Raw genomic sequence first — 14178 nt, forward strand, 5'->3', positions numbered from 1 at the left:
AAACGGAGGAAATTCAAGACCATTGTTACTCTCCCCAGGAGTGGTCGACCAACAAAGATCACTCCAGGAGCAAGGCATGTAATAGTCGGCGAGGTCACAAAGGACCCCAGGGTAACTTCTAAGCAACTGAAGGCCTCTCTCACATTGGCTAATGTTAATGTTCATGAGTCCACCATCAGGAGAACACTGAACAGCAATGGTGTGCATGGCAGGGTTGCTAGGAGAAAGTCACTGCTCTCTAAAAAGAATATTGCTGCTCATCTGCAGTTTGCTAAAGATCACGTGGACAAGCCAGAAGGCTATTGTAAAAATGTTTTGTGGACAGATGAGACCAAAACAGAACTTTTTGGTATAAATGAGAAGCATTATGTTTGGAGAAAGGAAAACACTGCATTCCAGCATAAGAACCTTATCCCATCTGTGAAACATGTTGGTGGTAGGATCATGGTTTGGGCCTGTTTTGCTGCATCTGGGCCAGGACGGCTTGCCATCATTGATGAAGCAATGAATTCTGAATTATACCAGTGAATTCTAAAGGAAAATGTCAGGACATCTGTCCATGAACTGAATCTCAAGAGAAGGTGGGTCATGCAGCAAGACAACCCTAAGCACACAAGTCGTTCTACCAAAGAATGGTTAAAGAAGAATAAAGTTAATGTTTTGGAATGGCCAAGTCAAAGTCCTGATCTTAATCCAATCGAAATGTTGTGGCAGGAGCTGAAGCGAGCAGTTCATGTGAGGAAACCCACCAACATCCCAGAGTTGAAGCTGTTCTGTATGGAAGAATGGGCTAAAATTCCTCCAAGCCGGTGTGCAGGACTGATCAACAGTTACCGGAAACGTTTAGTTGCAGTTTTTGCTGCACAAGGGGGTCACACCAGATACTGAAAGCAAAGGTTCATATACTTTTGCCACTCACAGATATGTACTATTGGATCATTTTCCTCATAAATAAATGACCAAGTATAATATTTTTGTCTCATTTGTTTAACTGGGTTCTCTTTATCTACTTTTATGACTTATGTGAAAATTTGATTGTTTTAGGTCATATTTATGCAGAAATACAGAAAATTCTAAAGGGTTCACAAATTTTCAAGCACGACTGTAAGTATAAATGAAGTTATAATTTAATGCATGTAAGACATTCAAAAAAAAAATTGGGACAGATGCAAAATAAGACCGAAAAGTCACAGCCCCCAGACCCCGGGCCTAATAGGAAGCCTCGATTTGCTCGGCTTCATCAAGTTGCGCTCAAAGATGTTACCGTTTTTCATTTGTCAATGATGGCATCTCTGAATGTTTATTACCAAAGAAAGAGCATATGGTTGGCATGAGAGCTGGCACTCAGCAGCTGTAAAAATCAAAGTTTATTTATTTATTTATTCACTCTATTATTTAAAAACTGACTGAAAACTTGAGAAATTTGAGCAGAAGTCTGAAGTCCTGTGGTGTTTGTGCAGGTAAATGCATTGCTTGCAGAGTCACGATACCAAAAGTTACAGTGACAAAAAGTACACTTTTTTAAATTGTAGATTTAAAAAAAGGAGGCCATAAGAACCCCTTTAAAATAATCTTTTAAAAGTTGCAAACAAATCACAATAACAATAGACTGCAATAAGAAGTAAAATTATCTGCAGTTCCATTTAAAATGCAACAAGCCACTGGCTATCAGCAAGAAACCATCAACTCTCTCAAATTTCGACGTCATGAAGGAATTAAATGTTTTCTCTTCTAGTTGTGTGCTGCTGTACAGCCCGAGCAGAGAAAGCATACAGAAAGGGGTTCACACAACTGTTAATGAAAGTCAAAGCTGCGGGGTACCACAGGGGTCAATATTAGGTCCGAAATTATTCATAATATACATCAATGACATATGTACAATTTCGCAAGAATTGAAATTTGTTTTGTTTGCAGATGACACCAATATTTTTTGTTCCGGTGAGAATTTGCAGCAGACTTTAGAGATAATCACAACTGAAATAAATAAACTAAAACTATGGTTTGACAAAAATAAATTATCATTAAATCTAAGCAAAACAAAGATTATGTTGTTTGGGAGACATAAAATAGATTGTAATGTAGAATTGATAATAGACAATACTAAGATAGAAATGGTACAGGAAATTAAATTTCTTGGTGTGATTTTGGATCCTAAAGTCTGCTGGAAACCTCATGTAGGATACGTACGAGCAAAACTGGCAAAGTGCTCGGCAATTCTGTGGAAAACAAAATATATTCTTGATTGTAAATCTTTGCATACTCTATATTACTCATTATTTTTGCCATATCTGACTTATTGTGTCGAAGTCTGGGGAAACACCTACAAAACCACTCTGCAGCCGATATGTACAATACAGAAAAGAGCAATAAGGACAATAAACAAAACAGGATACAGAGATCACACAAACCCACTATTCATAAAATCACACATGTTGAAATTTATGGATCTGGTCAAATTCAGAACAGCACAAATAATGTACAAAGCAAGAAATAATCTATTGCCAAAAAATATACAAGGAATGTTCAGTGAGAGAGAGGGGGGATATAATCTAAGGGGAGACCTAAATTTTAAAAAACCAAAGGTTCGAACAAATATGAAAAGCATGTGCGTATCGAGCTGTGGGGTGACTTTATGGAACAGACTGGAGACAGAAATAAAACAAAGTGCAAATATAAATCTGTTTAAAAAAAGGTACAAAAAAATATTTTTAAACAAGTATATTGCAGAGGAAATATGTTAATGGAGGATGATGAGGGATAAATAGAATAGGGTTGATTGTTATATTAGAACTAGCTTAGTATATGGTATATATTTATTTATGGGGATAGATATCTTCATATTTACAGGGATAAGTATGTAGTAGATATTTTTTTTTTTGTAATTATATATTTATATAGATAGTTATGTGTATATGTATATATATGGATATGGATATGGTATGTAGTATATATTTATTTTTGTAATTATATATTTATATGGATAATCATGAAGTGTATATGTGGTATATATTTTTATAAGTGTATTAATGTAGTTTGGATTTCGGGGTAGTTAAAAAGGGGTGGGAAATTAAAAAAAGTATTGTACTTCTTCCCACTCCTTTTTCGAACAATGTGCGGTGTATTGTAATGTATTAGCTCTTTATATTATTTTATTTATTCTTTTTTTGTCACTTTTTTCATTTTCTTTCTTTTGTATGTATAAATAGTTACATACATTTTTATACATGTTCGAAATAAATAAATTCATTCATTCAAAGCTGCAGTAATATTGTCAGCAGCTTCTGCAGATCTTAACAGACTGTCATTCCGAACCAACATGGCAATGATGATCACAATGTTGGAGATGACCATTGGGAACCAAAAAATAAAGAAACAGACCACAATTCTGGTCACCAGCTTTGTTATTAAGTTACTGTAGGAATTCTGACGGGTGGGTGGAGCACAGAAGGACGGCAGGCCAGAACCGAGTTCACCAAAACTCTTTTATTTTCCACTTTTCAGTGTACTTATTTGCCACTCTCCCAGTCACACACGCACGCACACACAAGGCATCTGGTTGGGGAGAGAGCTCCCTTCCTCTGCCCTCTCTCTCCTTATATAGGGCGCGGTCACTAGGGAAGGCACACAAAACACGTTAACTGACATCAGGTGCAGTGATTCTGCTACTTACCTTCCCTGACTCCGCCCTCCGGTCACAAACCGACGCTTGACCACACCCCCGCTGCCACATACCCCCACCGCCCGACTCAGGCCTGGCGGCCGTCCGGCCTGCAGCCGACTCCCCCCGATGGGAGAGGAAGTCCGCCACGACCATCTGCGCCCCCAGCCTGTGGATCACCTTGAAGTTAAAGGGCTGGAGTGCCAGATACCAACGGGTGATCTGCGCGTTGGCATCCTTCATGCGGTGGAGCCACTGGAGGGGCACGTGGTCCGAACAGAGGGTGAAAGGGCGTCCCAGCAGGTAGTAGCGGAGGGCGAGGACCGCCCACTTGATGGCTAGGCACTCTTTTTTTGATGGTGCTGTAGCGCCCCTCACGCACCGACAGCTTCCTGCTGATATACAGCACTGGACGATCCTCCCCCTCCACCTCCTGGGACAAAACAGCCCCCAGCCCTCTGTCCGACACGTCTGTCTGCAACATAAAGGGGAGAGAAAAGTCAGGGGAGTGTAACAGTGGCCCCCCACACAGTGCATCCTTCACCTCAGAAAAAGCCCGCTGGCATTGCTCCGTACACTGGACCGGATCTGGTGCCCCCTTTTTAGTGAGATCAGTCAGCGGGCTGGTGACGTCCGAATAATTAGGTATAAACCTCCGATAGTAGCCAGCCAGCCCCAGAAACTGTCTTACCCCCTTTTTGGTCTTGGGCCTCGGGCAGGCCGCAATCGCTGCTGTCTTGTTAATTTGGGAACGCACCTGCCTGTTGCCCAAGTGGAAGCCCAGATACCGTACTTCCACCCGCTCAATCACACACTTCTTCGGGTTGGCCGTGAGACCCGCTCACCTCAGCGACCTAAGGACGGCCCTTAGGTGTTCTAAATGCTGCAGCCAGTCATTACTATAGATTATGATATCATCTAAGTACACGGCCGCATAGGTGGCGTGGGGGCGGAGGACCCTATCCATAAGCCGCTGGAACGTAGCGGGCACCCCAAACAGGCCAAAAGGAAGTGTAACAAATTGGTGTAAGCCAAACGGTGTGGAAAAGGCCGTTTTTTCTCGGGATAGTGGAGTCAAGGGGATCTGCCAATAACCCTTTGTTAAATCCAGTGTCGAGTAAAAGCGAGCCGTGCCTAGTCGATCCAGCAACTCGTCAATACGAGGCATTGGGTATGCATCGAATTTAGACACCGCATTGACTTTTCTATAGTCCACACAGAACCGGACCAACCTGTCGGCCTTGGGAACCAAGACCACCGGGCTGCTCCAGTCACTGTGGGACTCCTCGACGATGCCCATTTCAAGCATGGCCTCAAGTTCTTCCCGAACCACTTTTTCTTGTGTTCGGGTAGCCTGTAAGGGCGGCTGCGCACTACCACCCCTGGGGGCGTCTCAATGTGGTGTTCTATGAGGTCGGTGCGGCTGGGCAGGGGCGAGAACACGTCCGAAAATTCGGTCTGCAACTGGGCAACCTCCGTGAGTTGGGTCGGGGAGAGGTGGTCTCCACAGGGGACCGGAGAGGTATGCTATGTCAATGTTCCCTTTTGAACCTCCGGCCCCAGCTCCGCCTTCTCCGGAACCACCGACACCAACGCCACGGGGACCTCCTCATTCCAGAGTTTGAGCAGATTGAGGTGGTAAATCTGTAGCGCCCCACCCCGTTCGTTCGCCTCACCTCGTAGTCGACGTCCTCGACTCGCCGTGTGACCTCAAAGGGTCCTTGCCACTTGGCGATCAATTTGGAGCTCGATGTGGGCAACAGTATGAGTACTTTACCTCCTGGTGCGAACTCCCTAAGGCGTGTACCCCTGTTGTACAGGCGCATTTGCCATTCTTGGGCCTGCCGCAAATTCTCCTGGGTTAAGTGTGTGAGTGTGTGGAGTTTTGCGCGCAGGTCAATAACGTATTGAATTTCATTTTTGCTGGGGGAAGGTCCCTCCTCCCAATTTTCTCACAGTACATCTAGGATGCCGCGCAGCTTACGCCCATATAATAATTAGAATGGGGAGAACCCCATGGAGGCTTGTGGGACGTCTCGCACTGCAAATAACAGGGGTTCGAGCCATTTATCCCAATTGCGTGCGTCCTCGCGAACAAATTTTTAAATTATATTCTTGAGTGTGCAATTGAACCGTTCGACTAAACCGTCCGTTTGTGGGTAATAAACGCTGGTGCGGATCGGTTTAATTCCCAATAACCCATACAGTTCGCTCAGTGTGCGTGACATAAACGAGGTGCCTTGATCAGTCAGAATCTCTTTGGGGATTCCGACTCGGGAGATGACGCGGAAGAGCACCTCTGCAATACTGCTTGCTGAGATACTGCGAAGAGGCACTGCTTCCGGGTATTGCGTTGCATAGTCCACCAGAACTAAAATAAAGCGATACCCCTGTGTTGACCGATCTAATGGCCCAACGAGATCCATCCCAATTCTTTCGAACGGGGTCTTGATTAATGGTAGGGGTGCAAAGGCGCTTTTGGAATGGCCACTGGATTTACGAACTGGCATTCGCGGCACGCCGTACACCACCTACAGACATCACCGCGAATCCCTGGCCAATAGAACCGGGCCATTATTCGGGCTAGTGTCTTATCCTGCCCCAAGTGTCCAGCCATGGGATTAAAGTGAGCCGCCTGGAATACCAATTCCCGGCGGCACTTTGGAATCAAAAGCTGTGTAATCGGCTCCTTAGTCTGAGTGTCCTGCATCACTCGGTATAATCTATCTCTCATAATGGAGAAATAGGGGAAGGACGGGGTGGCGTTTGGCTGGAGCGTTTGACCATCGATTACTCACACTTGGTCAAACGCATGCCGCAGAGTCTCGTCTCGCGACTGCTCTAATGGGAAATCCGCAAGGGAATCCCTGAGAGAGGGAGGAGGAGCCTGCGGCTCCTCACTCTGACACGGAGATGACGTAGACGGCTCTGTGACAGCTGCTCCCACCAATGCCACTCCAGGACCTCCCCCTGCTGAACTACGGCAGGACCCACTCTTCACTAAATGCCTCATTAACTCCCGAAATCCCGGCCAATCAGTCCCCAAAATTATCGAGTGGGTAAGGCGAGGATTAACTGCCGCCTTTACACTAAATTTTCCCCTCGAAAAAGAATGTGGACCGACACTAAAGGGTAGTTGTGAATATCCCCATGCATACACAACACCTTCACCAATTGTGCTCCCCCCAATGCCTTGTCTTGCACCAGGTTTTGGTGGATTGAGGTCTGATTACAGCCGGAGTCCACCAACGCCTGATATGTATCCCCTTGGACACTCACCGGTATGCGATATGCTCCAGCCCGATCGAGGGCGGCTCCTGGCGTGTCGGGGATCCGGACCACCGCGCCCACCTCCATTGCCGAGCACTGCTGCTGGAGGTGCCCCGGCTCCCCGCAGCGCCAGCAAACCGGCCCGGGCTTTCTCTCTGCACCGGTACTCTGAGGCTCACTCACCTGAGGGGGGGAAGAGACAGACACAGAAGCGGGAAACGGGAGGGCACCGCGGGTGCGGCGGGCTGGCTGGGGTGGAGCCGGCCCCAGCCTCCGTGGTGGGGGAACGGGGCAAGGACGAGACACAGAAGGGGAGGGGGAGAGAGAGAGAGAGGGGAGAAGAGGAGATCTGCTGTCCTGCCGTTGGAACAGCCACCAAATGGTCCTCCACCAGCTCGATGGCTTGATCCAGCGATGCCAGGCGATGGCACTGGACCCACTCCGTGGTCCCTTCGGGTAGTCGGGCGATGAACTGTTCCAGTACCACCAGATCGACGATTCCCTCGGCGTCGCAGTTGTCAGCCCTCAGCCACCGCCAGCAGGCGTCCCAGAGTTGCTGGCCAAACGCGAACGGCCGGCCGACTTTCTCCAGGTGCAGAGCGCGGAAGCGCTGTCGATGTTATTTGGGGGTGCACCTTACACGCTGGAGGATGGCCTGGCGGAGGTCCGCGTAGACCAGCCGGCTGTCGGTGGGGAGCTGTAGCGCGGCCAGCTGCGCCTCGCCTGTTAGCAGGGGGAGGAGGCGCACCACGCGCTGTTCCACCGGCCAGCCTGAGGCCTCTGCTGCTTGCTCAAAGAGCGTGAGGAAGGCCTCGGGGTCGTCGTGCAGGCCCATCTTCGTTAGGGTGAGGTGGGGAGGGCCCGTGGAGGTGGTGGACCCCTCCGACGCGAGGAGGTGCCGGAACGTCTGACGATCTTCCTGCTGTGCCAGCACCAGGGCCTCGACCCTTTGCTCCTGCTCCTTCCGGAGGGCGATTAGCGCCTAGTGCTGGCTCTGCTGGGCCGTGGTGAGGGCGTGGACCAGGTCTGCGAAGGGGGAGGACTCCATGGGGCTGTTCTTCTCTGTGCTCCGGTCCCGGGTTTCGGCACCACTGTAGGAATTCTGACGGGTGGGTGGAGCACAGAAGGACGGCAGGCCAGAACTGAGTTCACCAAAACTCTTTTTATTTTCCACTTTTCAGTGTACTTATTTGCCACTCTCCCAGTCACACATGCACACACACACACAAGGCATCTGGTTGGGGAGACAGCTCCCTTCTTCTGCCCTCTCTCTCCTTATATAGGGCGTGGTCACTAGGGAAGACACACAAAACACATGTTAACTGACATCAGGTGCAGTGATTCTGCCACTTACCTTCCCTGACTCCCCCCTCCGGTCACAAACCGACGCTTGACCACGCCCCTGCTGCCACAGTTACTGCTGAAGAAAATTGAGTTATTAACTCCCTGGTGAAGACAAAAGTAGAAGTAAGCCAGTGTGAGGAATGAAACCATCAAAATTAGGATCTCCAAGATTAAAATAGCCACTTGTTCAACATCATTCTGGTAGCACCGCATGCACAGAAGCCATCCTTCCTTGTCCCGACTTACATTGCGTTGTACAAGAGCATAGGCCAATATTATTCCACTGAAGATCCAAATTCCACTCAAGAGTATCTTCTTTCCTTTCTTGCCAAGCTTGTTCCATTTCTGAGGATGCAGCACTTGCATATATCGCTAAACACTCATCAAAACCACACACGTGCTACAATACAAGCTTAAGTACACCAAATAGGAGAAGAGCTTACACAGGATCACGCCAAAGATTCAGCCATGAAGAAGAGCCCAAATCCAAACTGGCAGAGGAAGCAGAGTGAGCAGATCTGATATGGCCAGGCTTAACATCAGGCTTGGGGGTGAAACTGTCTACCTTCAGCCATCCAGCTAAATGTACCACTACAGCAATATTCCCAGGGACTCCCAGCATGAAGCAAATTTCCATTACAATACTGGCAACCAGGTTTCCAGTTGGGATTGGAGTGGTGAGTGAGCTGCTGCATTATTAGATGCTGTGGTAGAGCTGTGAGAACTTTCGAGCTGAACGAGTAAGCAGAAGTGTGGGTGTTTCTGGTGTCAACTGTGGAAAAAGCCAGCACTTACTGCATCAAACATACATTTCCGGATGTCATAGTGTGAAAAAGTCTAGTAGGTTATTTTGCAGTTCATGTATCCATCATTAACATGAAACATTTTAGCATTATAAAGATGTCACTGTTCAATTCTAAAATCTAAACAATGATTTCCATGATCAAAGTTAAAATGCCAGTGAGTTACAGCTCAGTTACAAATATTTAATTCCATACACAGTATTGGAGTGCCCATTATAAAGAGGGTACACTGGTCCCTGCAGTCTTCAGGGGTCATGTCCTTAGTTTAATGTAATCACTGCATACAGGCATCAGGTATAAATATTTCCAAGATAAGTCAGATCCACCTGTCTACCTGCTTGAGATAGAAGCTGCTTGTGATTTCAAATCAATCTGCCAGTGCTGGTCCTTGAGCAAAGCCCTTAACCTTCAACTTCTCATTGGCATAAATAAGAAAATATAAGTCGCTCTGGATAAGCATGTCTGCCAAATGCTGTAAAGGTAAATCTTTCCTTACTTGAGCTATCCTGTGGTCAACCAGACATGCAACATTTCCCATGTGGACAAAAACCACAGCCCTGAAGGCAGCATCAACAGCCTCAAAAGTAAGAGGAAGAAAGGAAGTAAATAAGGAACAAAGAAATGAAACAAATTTGTCATTGTTCTTGACAAATTAACATTATACTCCCTTTATACATTTGAAACAGTATAAAAACATTAGTATATAATCCTAAGTACCACCTCTTGTATGTTTTCCTCTATAAAGCTCAAGTTATTATCTTAAAGCTGATTGGAAAAGTGAAGAGAAGTACTAACCCCATTTCCAGAAAAGTTGGGATATTTTCCAAAATGCAATAAAAACCAAAACCTGTGATTTTGTACTTCATGTGAAACTTTATTTAACTGACCAACTTAATTGTATTTAAATATAAACAAAGTTAGAATTTGATGCCTGTAACACATTCAAAAAAAATTGGGACGGAGGCAAAATAAGACTGAAAAGTTTACAGGATGTTCAGGTAACACCATTTTGGAAGATTCCACAATAAGCAGGTTAATTGGGAACATGATTGGGTATAAAAGGAGCAGCATCAAAGGCTCAGTATTTACAAGCAAGGATGGGGCGTGGCTCAAACCTTTGTGCCCAAATTTGTGAGAGAATTTTTAATCAATTCAAAAAGAACATTTCTCAATGCAAGGTTTTAGGTCTTTCAAAATCTACAGTACATAATATTGTGAAAAGTTTCAAGGAATTCAGAGACATCTCAATGTATCAAGGGCTAGGTCAGAAACTGCTGTTGAATGTGCCTGACCTTCAAGCCCTCAGTGGCACTGCCTGAGAAACCGTCATGCTAATGTAACAAATATAGCCACATGGACTCGGAAGTACTTTGGAAAACTGTTGTCACTTAACAGAATCTGCTATTGCATCCAGAAATGCAAACTGTAATTATTTCGCAAGGAGGAAGCGATTCCTCCCCTCTATGTAGAAATGCTGCCAATTTCTCTGGGTCCAAACTCATCTCAGATGGCCCGAAAGACAGTAGAAACATTTTCTGTGGTCCGAAGAGTCCACATTTCATCTTGTTTGCTGGAAAACTGGATGTTGAGTTCTCAGTGTCAAAAGTGAACACGATCATCCAGTTTGTTGTCAGAGAAAGGTGCAAAAGCCAGCACGTGTGATGGTATGGGGGGCATCAGTGCCAACAGTATGTCTGAGTTGTATGTGTGTGAAGGTACCATTGATGCAGAGGCATATATTGGGATTTTAGAGAGACATATTCATCAAGGTGACGTCTCTTCCCGGGAAGTCCATGCTCATTTGAGCAGGACAATGCCAGGTCTCATTCTACATGGGCTACAACAGCGTGGCTTTGGAGACAGAGTGCGTGTGCCTGACTGGCCTGCTGCCAGTCTAGCTCTGTCTCCTATAGAGAATGTATGGCGCATCATGAAGAGGAGAATCGGAAAACTTAGTGCCCATGCGATTAAAAAGTGTTATTAAAAGGTAAGGTGTAGTCATACAATAGTAAAAATTCCTCTGTCCCTACTTTTGAGTGTGTTGAAGGAATCAAATCCAAACTTCATTTATATTTACAAAACGCAATCAAGTTGGTCAGTAAAACTATTGGAAATCTTTTCTTTGTACTTTTGTCAGTTAAATAAAGGTTCACGTGAATTATCACAGATTTTTATTTTTATTGCATTTTGGAAAATATCTAAACTTTTCTGGAAATGAGGTTAGTTAATAATAATAATAATAATAATAATAATAATAATACAGCATTGATAAACATTATAAAATAACATACTTTCTTTTATTTTCCCTCCCCCTGATTTTCTCCTTTCCTGGCTGCACCCCCAAGCTCATGGTTTGGGTCTGCACTCTTCTGGCAGTAAGTGGGATGCAGGTAATCCTGTCTCCAACCTGTCAACCGTTTCCATCCTGCCTGTTTCTGATGACGTGCCCATGACATCCTTTGCTCTGGAGCTGCAGCACGCTCTCAGTGCTATCGGTAACTTCACCTCACAGCCTTATATAAGGCCATGCCCCTTTTTACATTTGTAAAAAAAAAAAATTGGGCAATTCTAAATTGCTAATATTTTTCAAGTTTCTGTTTAGCTTAGGTACTCGAACATGAAAAGTCATTTTAATATACATTACATATCTTAATATTCAGACAAGAGACAAGTGAAAGGAAGAAATGAAATATCTGAGTGGAGAAAACACTCTGTCTAATCAGTGGGAAAGAGAAGCTTGAGTATTTTAATAAGCCGAAAGATATCAGCAGGATACAGTTGTGGTCAGAAGTTTACATACAGTGAGATGAATGTCATCTTGGATATAAATGTCATGGCAACATTTCGTCTTTCAATAATTTCTTTGAACTATTCTTTTTCTGTGGCAGAATGTACAGCATACATCTTTACAAAAGAAAAAACACTAGAATTTGGTGCACAAGTTTTAATTTTCTTTGGGTTTTCTGAAATCAACACAGGGTCAAAAATATACATACTGGGTCACAAATATACATACAGCACACCTAATATTTGGGTAAAATATCTCTTTGCAAGATTCACCTTGACCAAACATTTTTTGTTTACCATGAACAAGCTTCTGGAAGAATTATAGTTGGATTTTTCATGACTCTTCATGGTAGAATTGGTAGAGTTCAATTAATTTTTTTTTCTTGGCATGGACTTGACTTATAAGCACGGTCCATATATTTTCAATAGAGTTGAAGTCAGGACTTGTTTTAAGCTCCACAACCAGCTCTGATGCGTGTTTAGGGTTCACTGTCTTGTTGTAACTCCCAAGTCGTGTTCAAGTTTCTGATGGTTTATGCTGAAGAATTCCTCCTTCTTCATTATTCCATCCACTTTGTGCAATGAACCAGTTCCACTGTCAGTAAAACAACCCCAGAGTATGGTGATCCTACCACCACCACCAGCTGGTACAGTGTCCCTCTGTACATGGTGGTCATTGTGGCCAAACAATTCAATCTTTGTCTCATCTGATCATACAGCTTTCCTCCAGAAGGCTTTTTCTTTGTCCATGTGGTCAGCTTCAAACTTTAGTTAAGCTTGAAGGTGTCAATTTTGGAACAGGGGATTATTTCTTGGATAGCAGCCTCTTAGTCCATGGTGATCTGAACTATAGACAGTAATCTCTCAGCTTCCAGTTTATGGCAGGGCTGTGCCATGGTGGTTCCCAGGTTGTTCCTAACCATCCAAACCAATTTCCTTTCAGCTGAGGGTGACAGTTTGGGTTTTCTTGAAGCAAAGTGGCTTGGCAAAGTGACTACACCTCACAATAACTTGGATACAATTGTTTGAACTGATCTTGGAATTTGCAGTTGTTTAGAAATGGCTCCAAGAGACATTCTGGAGTTGTGTACATCTGCGATCCTCTTTCTCAGATCTGCACTGAGCTCCTTGGACTTTCCCATTTTACTGTGTGTTGGTCAATCCAATGAGTGCTGTAAACAAACCCTTTTTATGAAGGCACAGAGCTACCAGCTGTAGTCAATCATGATCACTAACAGGAAGTTAAGAGACCTTGGCCTTGGCAAGATAAAATACATTTTGGAAGTTTCAGCACCTCTGAATTAATAATCTAAGTGAGCATATGTAAATTTTTTGACCCAGTATGTATAATTTTGACCCTGTGTTGATTTCAGAAAACCCAAAGAAAATTAAAACTTGTGCACCAAATTGTAGGTTTTTTTAAATTAAAGATGTATGCTATACAATCATTCTGCCACAGAAAAAGAACAGTTCAGAGAAATTACTGAAAGCCCAAATATTGCCATGACATTCATATCCAAGATGACATTCATGTCACTGTATGTAAACTTCTGACCACAACTGTATGTAGTGTGGGGATTTTTTTTTTTTTTTTAATAACAAATGATCATGACCTTGTCCCTATCCCAGGGCCCACTTTACTCCTGACCAGTGACATCATCAAACAGCGCCTGGGTGCCGCAGCACTTGACAGGTCAGCCTGGTTACTCAGCCAGCATTTTTGTAGCACAACCTCTCTCTTCCAGGTACTATATCTCTGTGACTTGTACTGTCCTGTCTCATGTTCAGTGTTCATGAGTATCGGTTGTCCAGTTGGCTGGGCCAGCAGGAGGACATCCACAGGATCGTTGTGTATCAGTCAGATGGAACACTGACTCCGTGGACGCAACGCTGTATCCGCCAGGCCGACTGTATTCTCATTGTGGGCCTGGGAGAGCAAGAACCCACTGTAGGAGAGGTACACACACATGCACACACTATACACACTGCGCTTGATGCTTGAATTTTTTTACTTATAGTTTGGAAAAAAAAGTGCTTTTTGGTCGAAATTCCTAGAATCCTATACATATTGGGCCTCTTTTATCAACATGGTATACGTGGAAAAAAATTTATTTTCAGAAAAAAAAACATTTGGAAATACAAGAACTCCTGAGCGTACATTTACATATAAGTAAACTCACTTACCGTATGTAAACCTTGATCGATTTGACTTCATATTAATTTAGTGAAAATTTCATATTAATATCAAATCACTGATTTGAAAGAACACAATTTAAAACAAATTTGTAAATTAAAACAAATAACCCTAGGTGTTCA

The 14178-nt window shown here is 44.2% G+C and overlaps 1 protein-coding gene across 1 annotated transcript in view; it reads left to right on the plus strand.

Moving 5' to 3' along the window:
• pnpla7b (patatin-like phospholipase domain containing 7b) overlaps positions 1–14178 on the plus strand; it is a 192217-nt gene that overhangs the window by 154921 nt on the left and 23118 nt on the right. Inside the window, exons 22-24 of the mRNA XM_060907369.1 lie at positions 11421–11570; positions 13492–13555; positions 13651–13819. Of these exons, the coding sequence (XP_060763352.1) occupies positions 11421–11570; positions 13492–13555; positions 13651–13819 (383 nt within the window). The remainder of the gene's footprint in view (positions 1–11420; positions 11571–13491; positions 13556–13650; positions 13820–14178) is intronic.

Source organism: Neoarius graeffei, chromosome 24 (genome assembly GCF_027579695.1).
Source record: "Neoarius graeffei isolate fNeoGra1 chromosome 24, fNeoGra1.pri, whole genome shotgun sequence".
In the NCBI taxonomy this organism is placed as follows: Eukaryota; Metazoa; Chordata; class Actinopteri; order Siluriformes; family Ariidae; genus Neoarius; species Neoarius graeffei.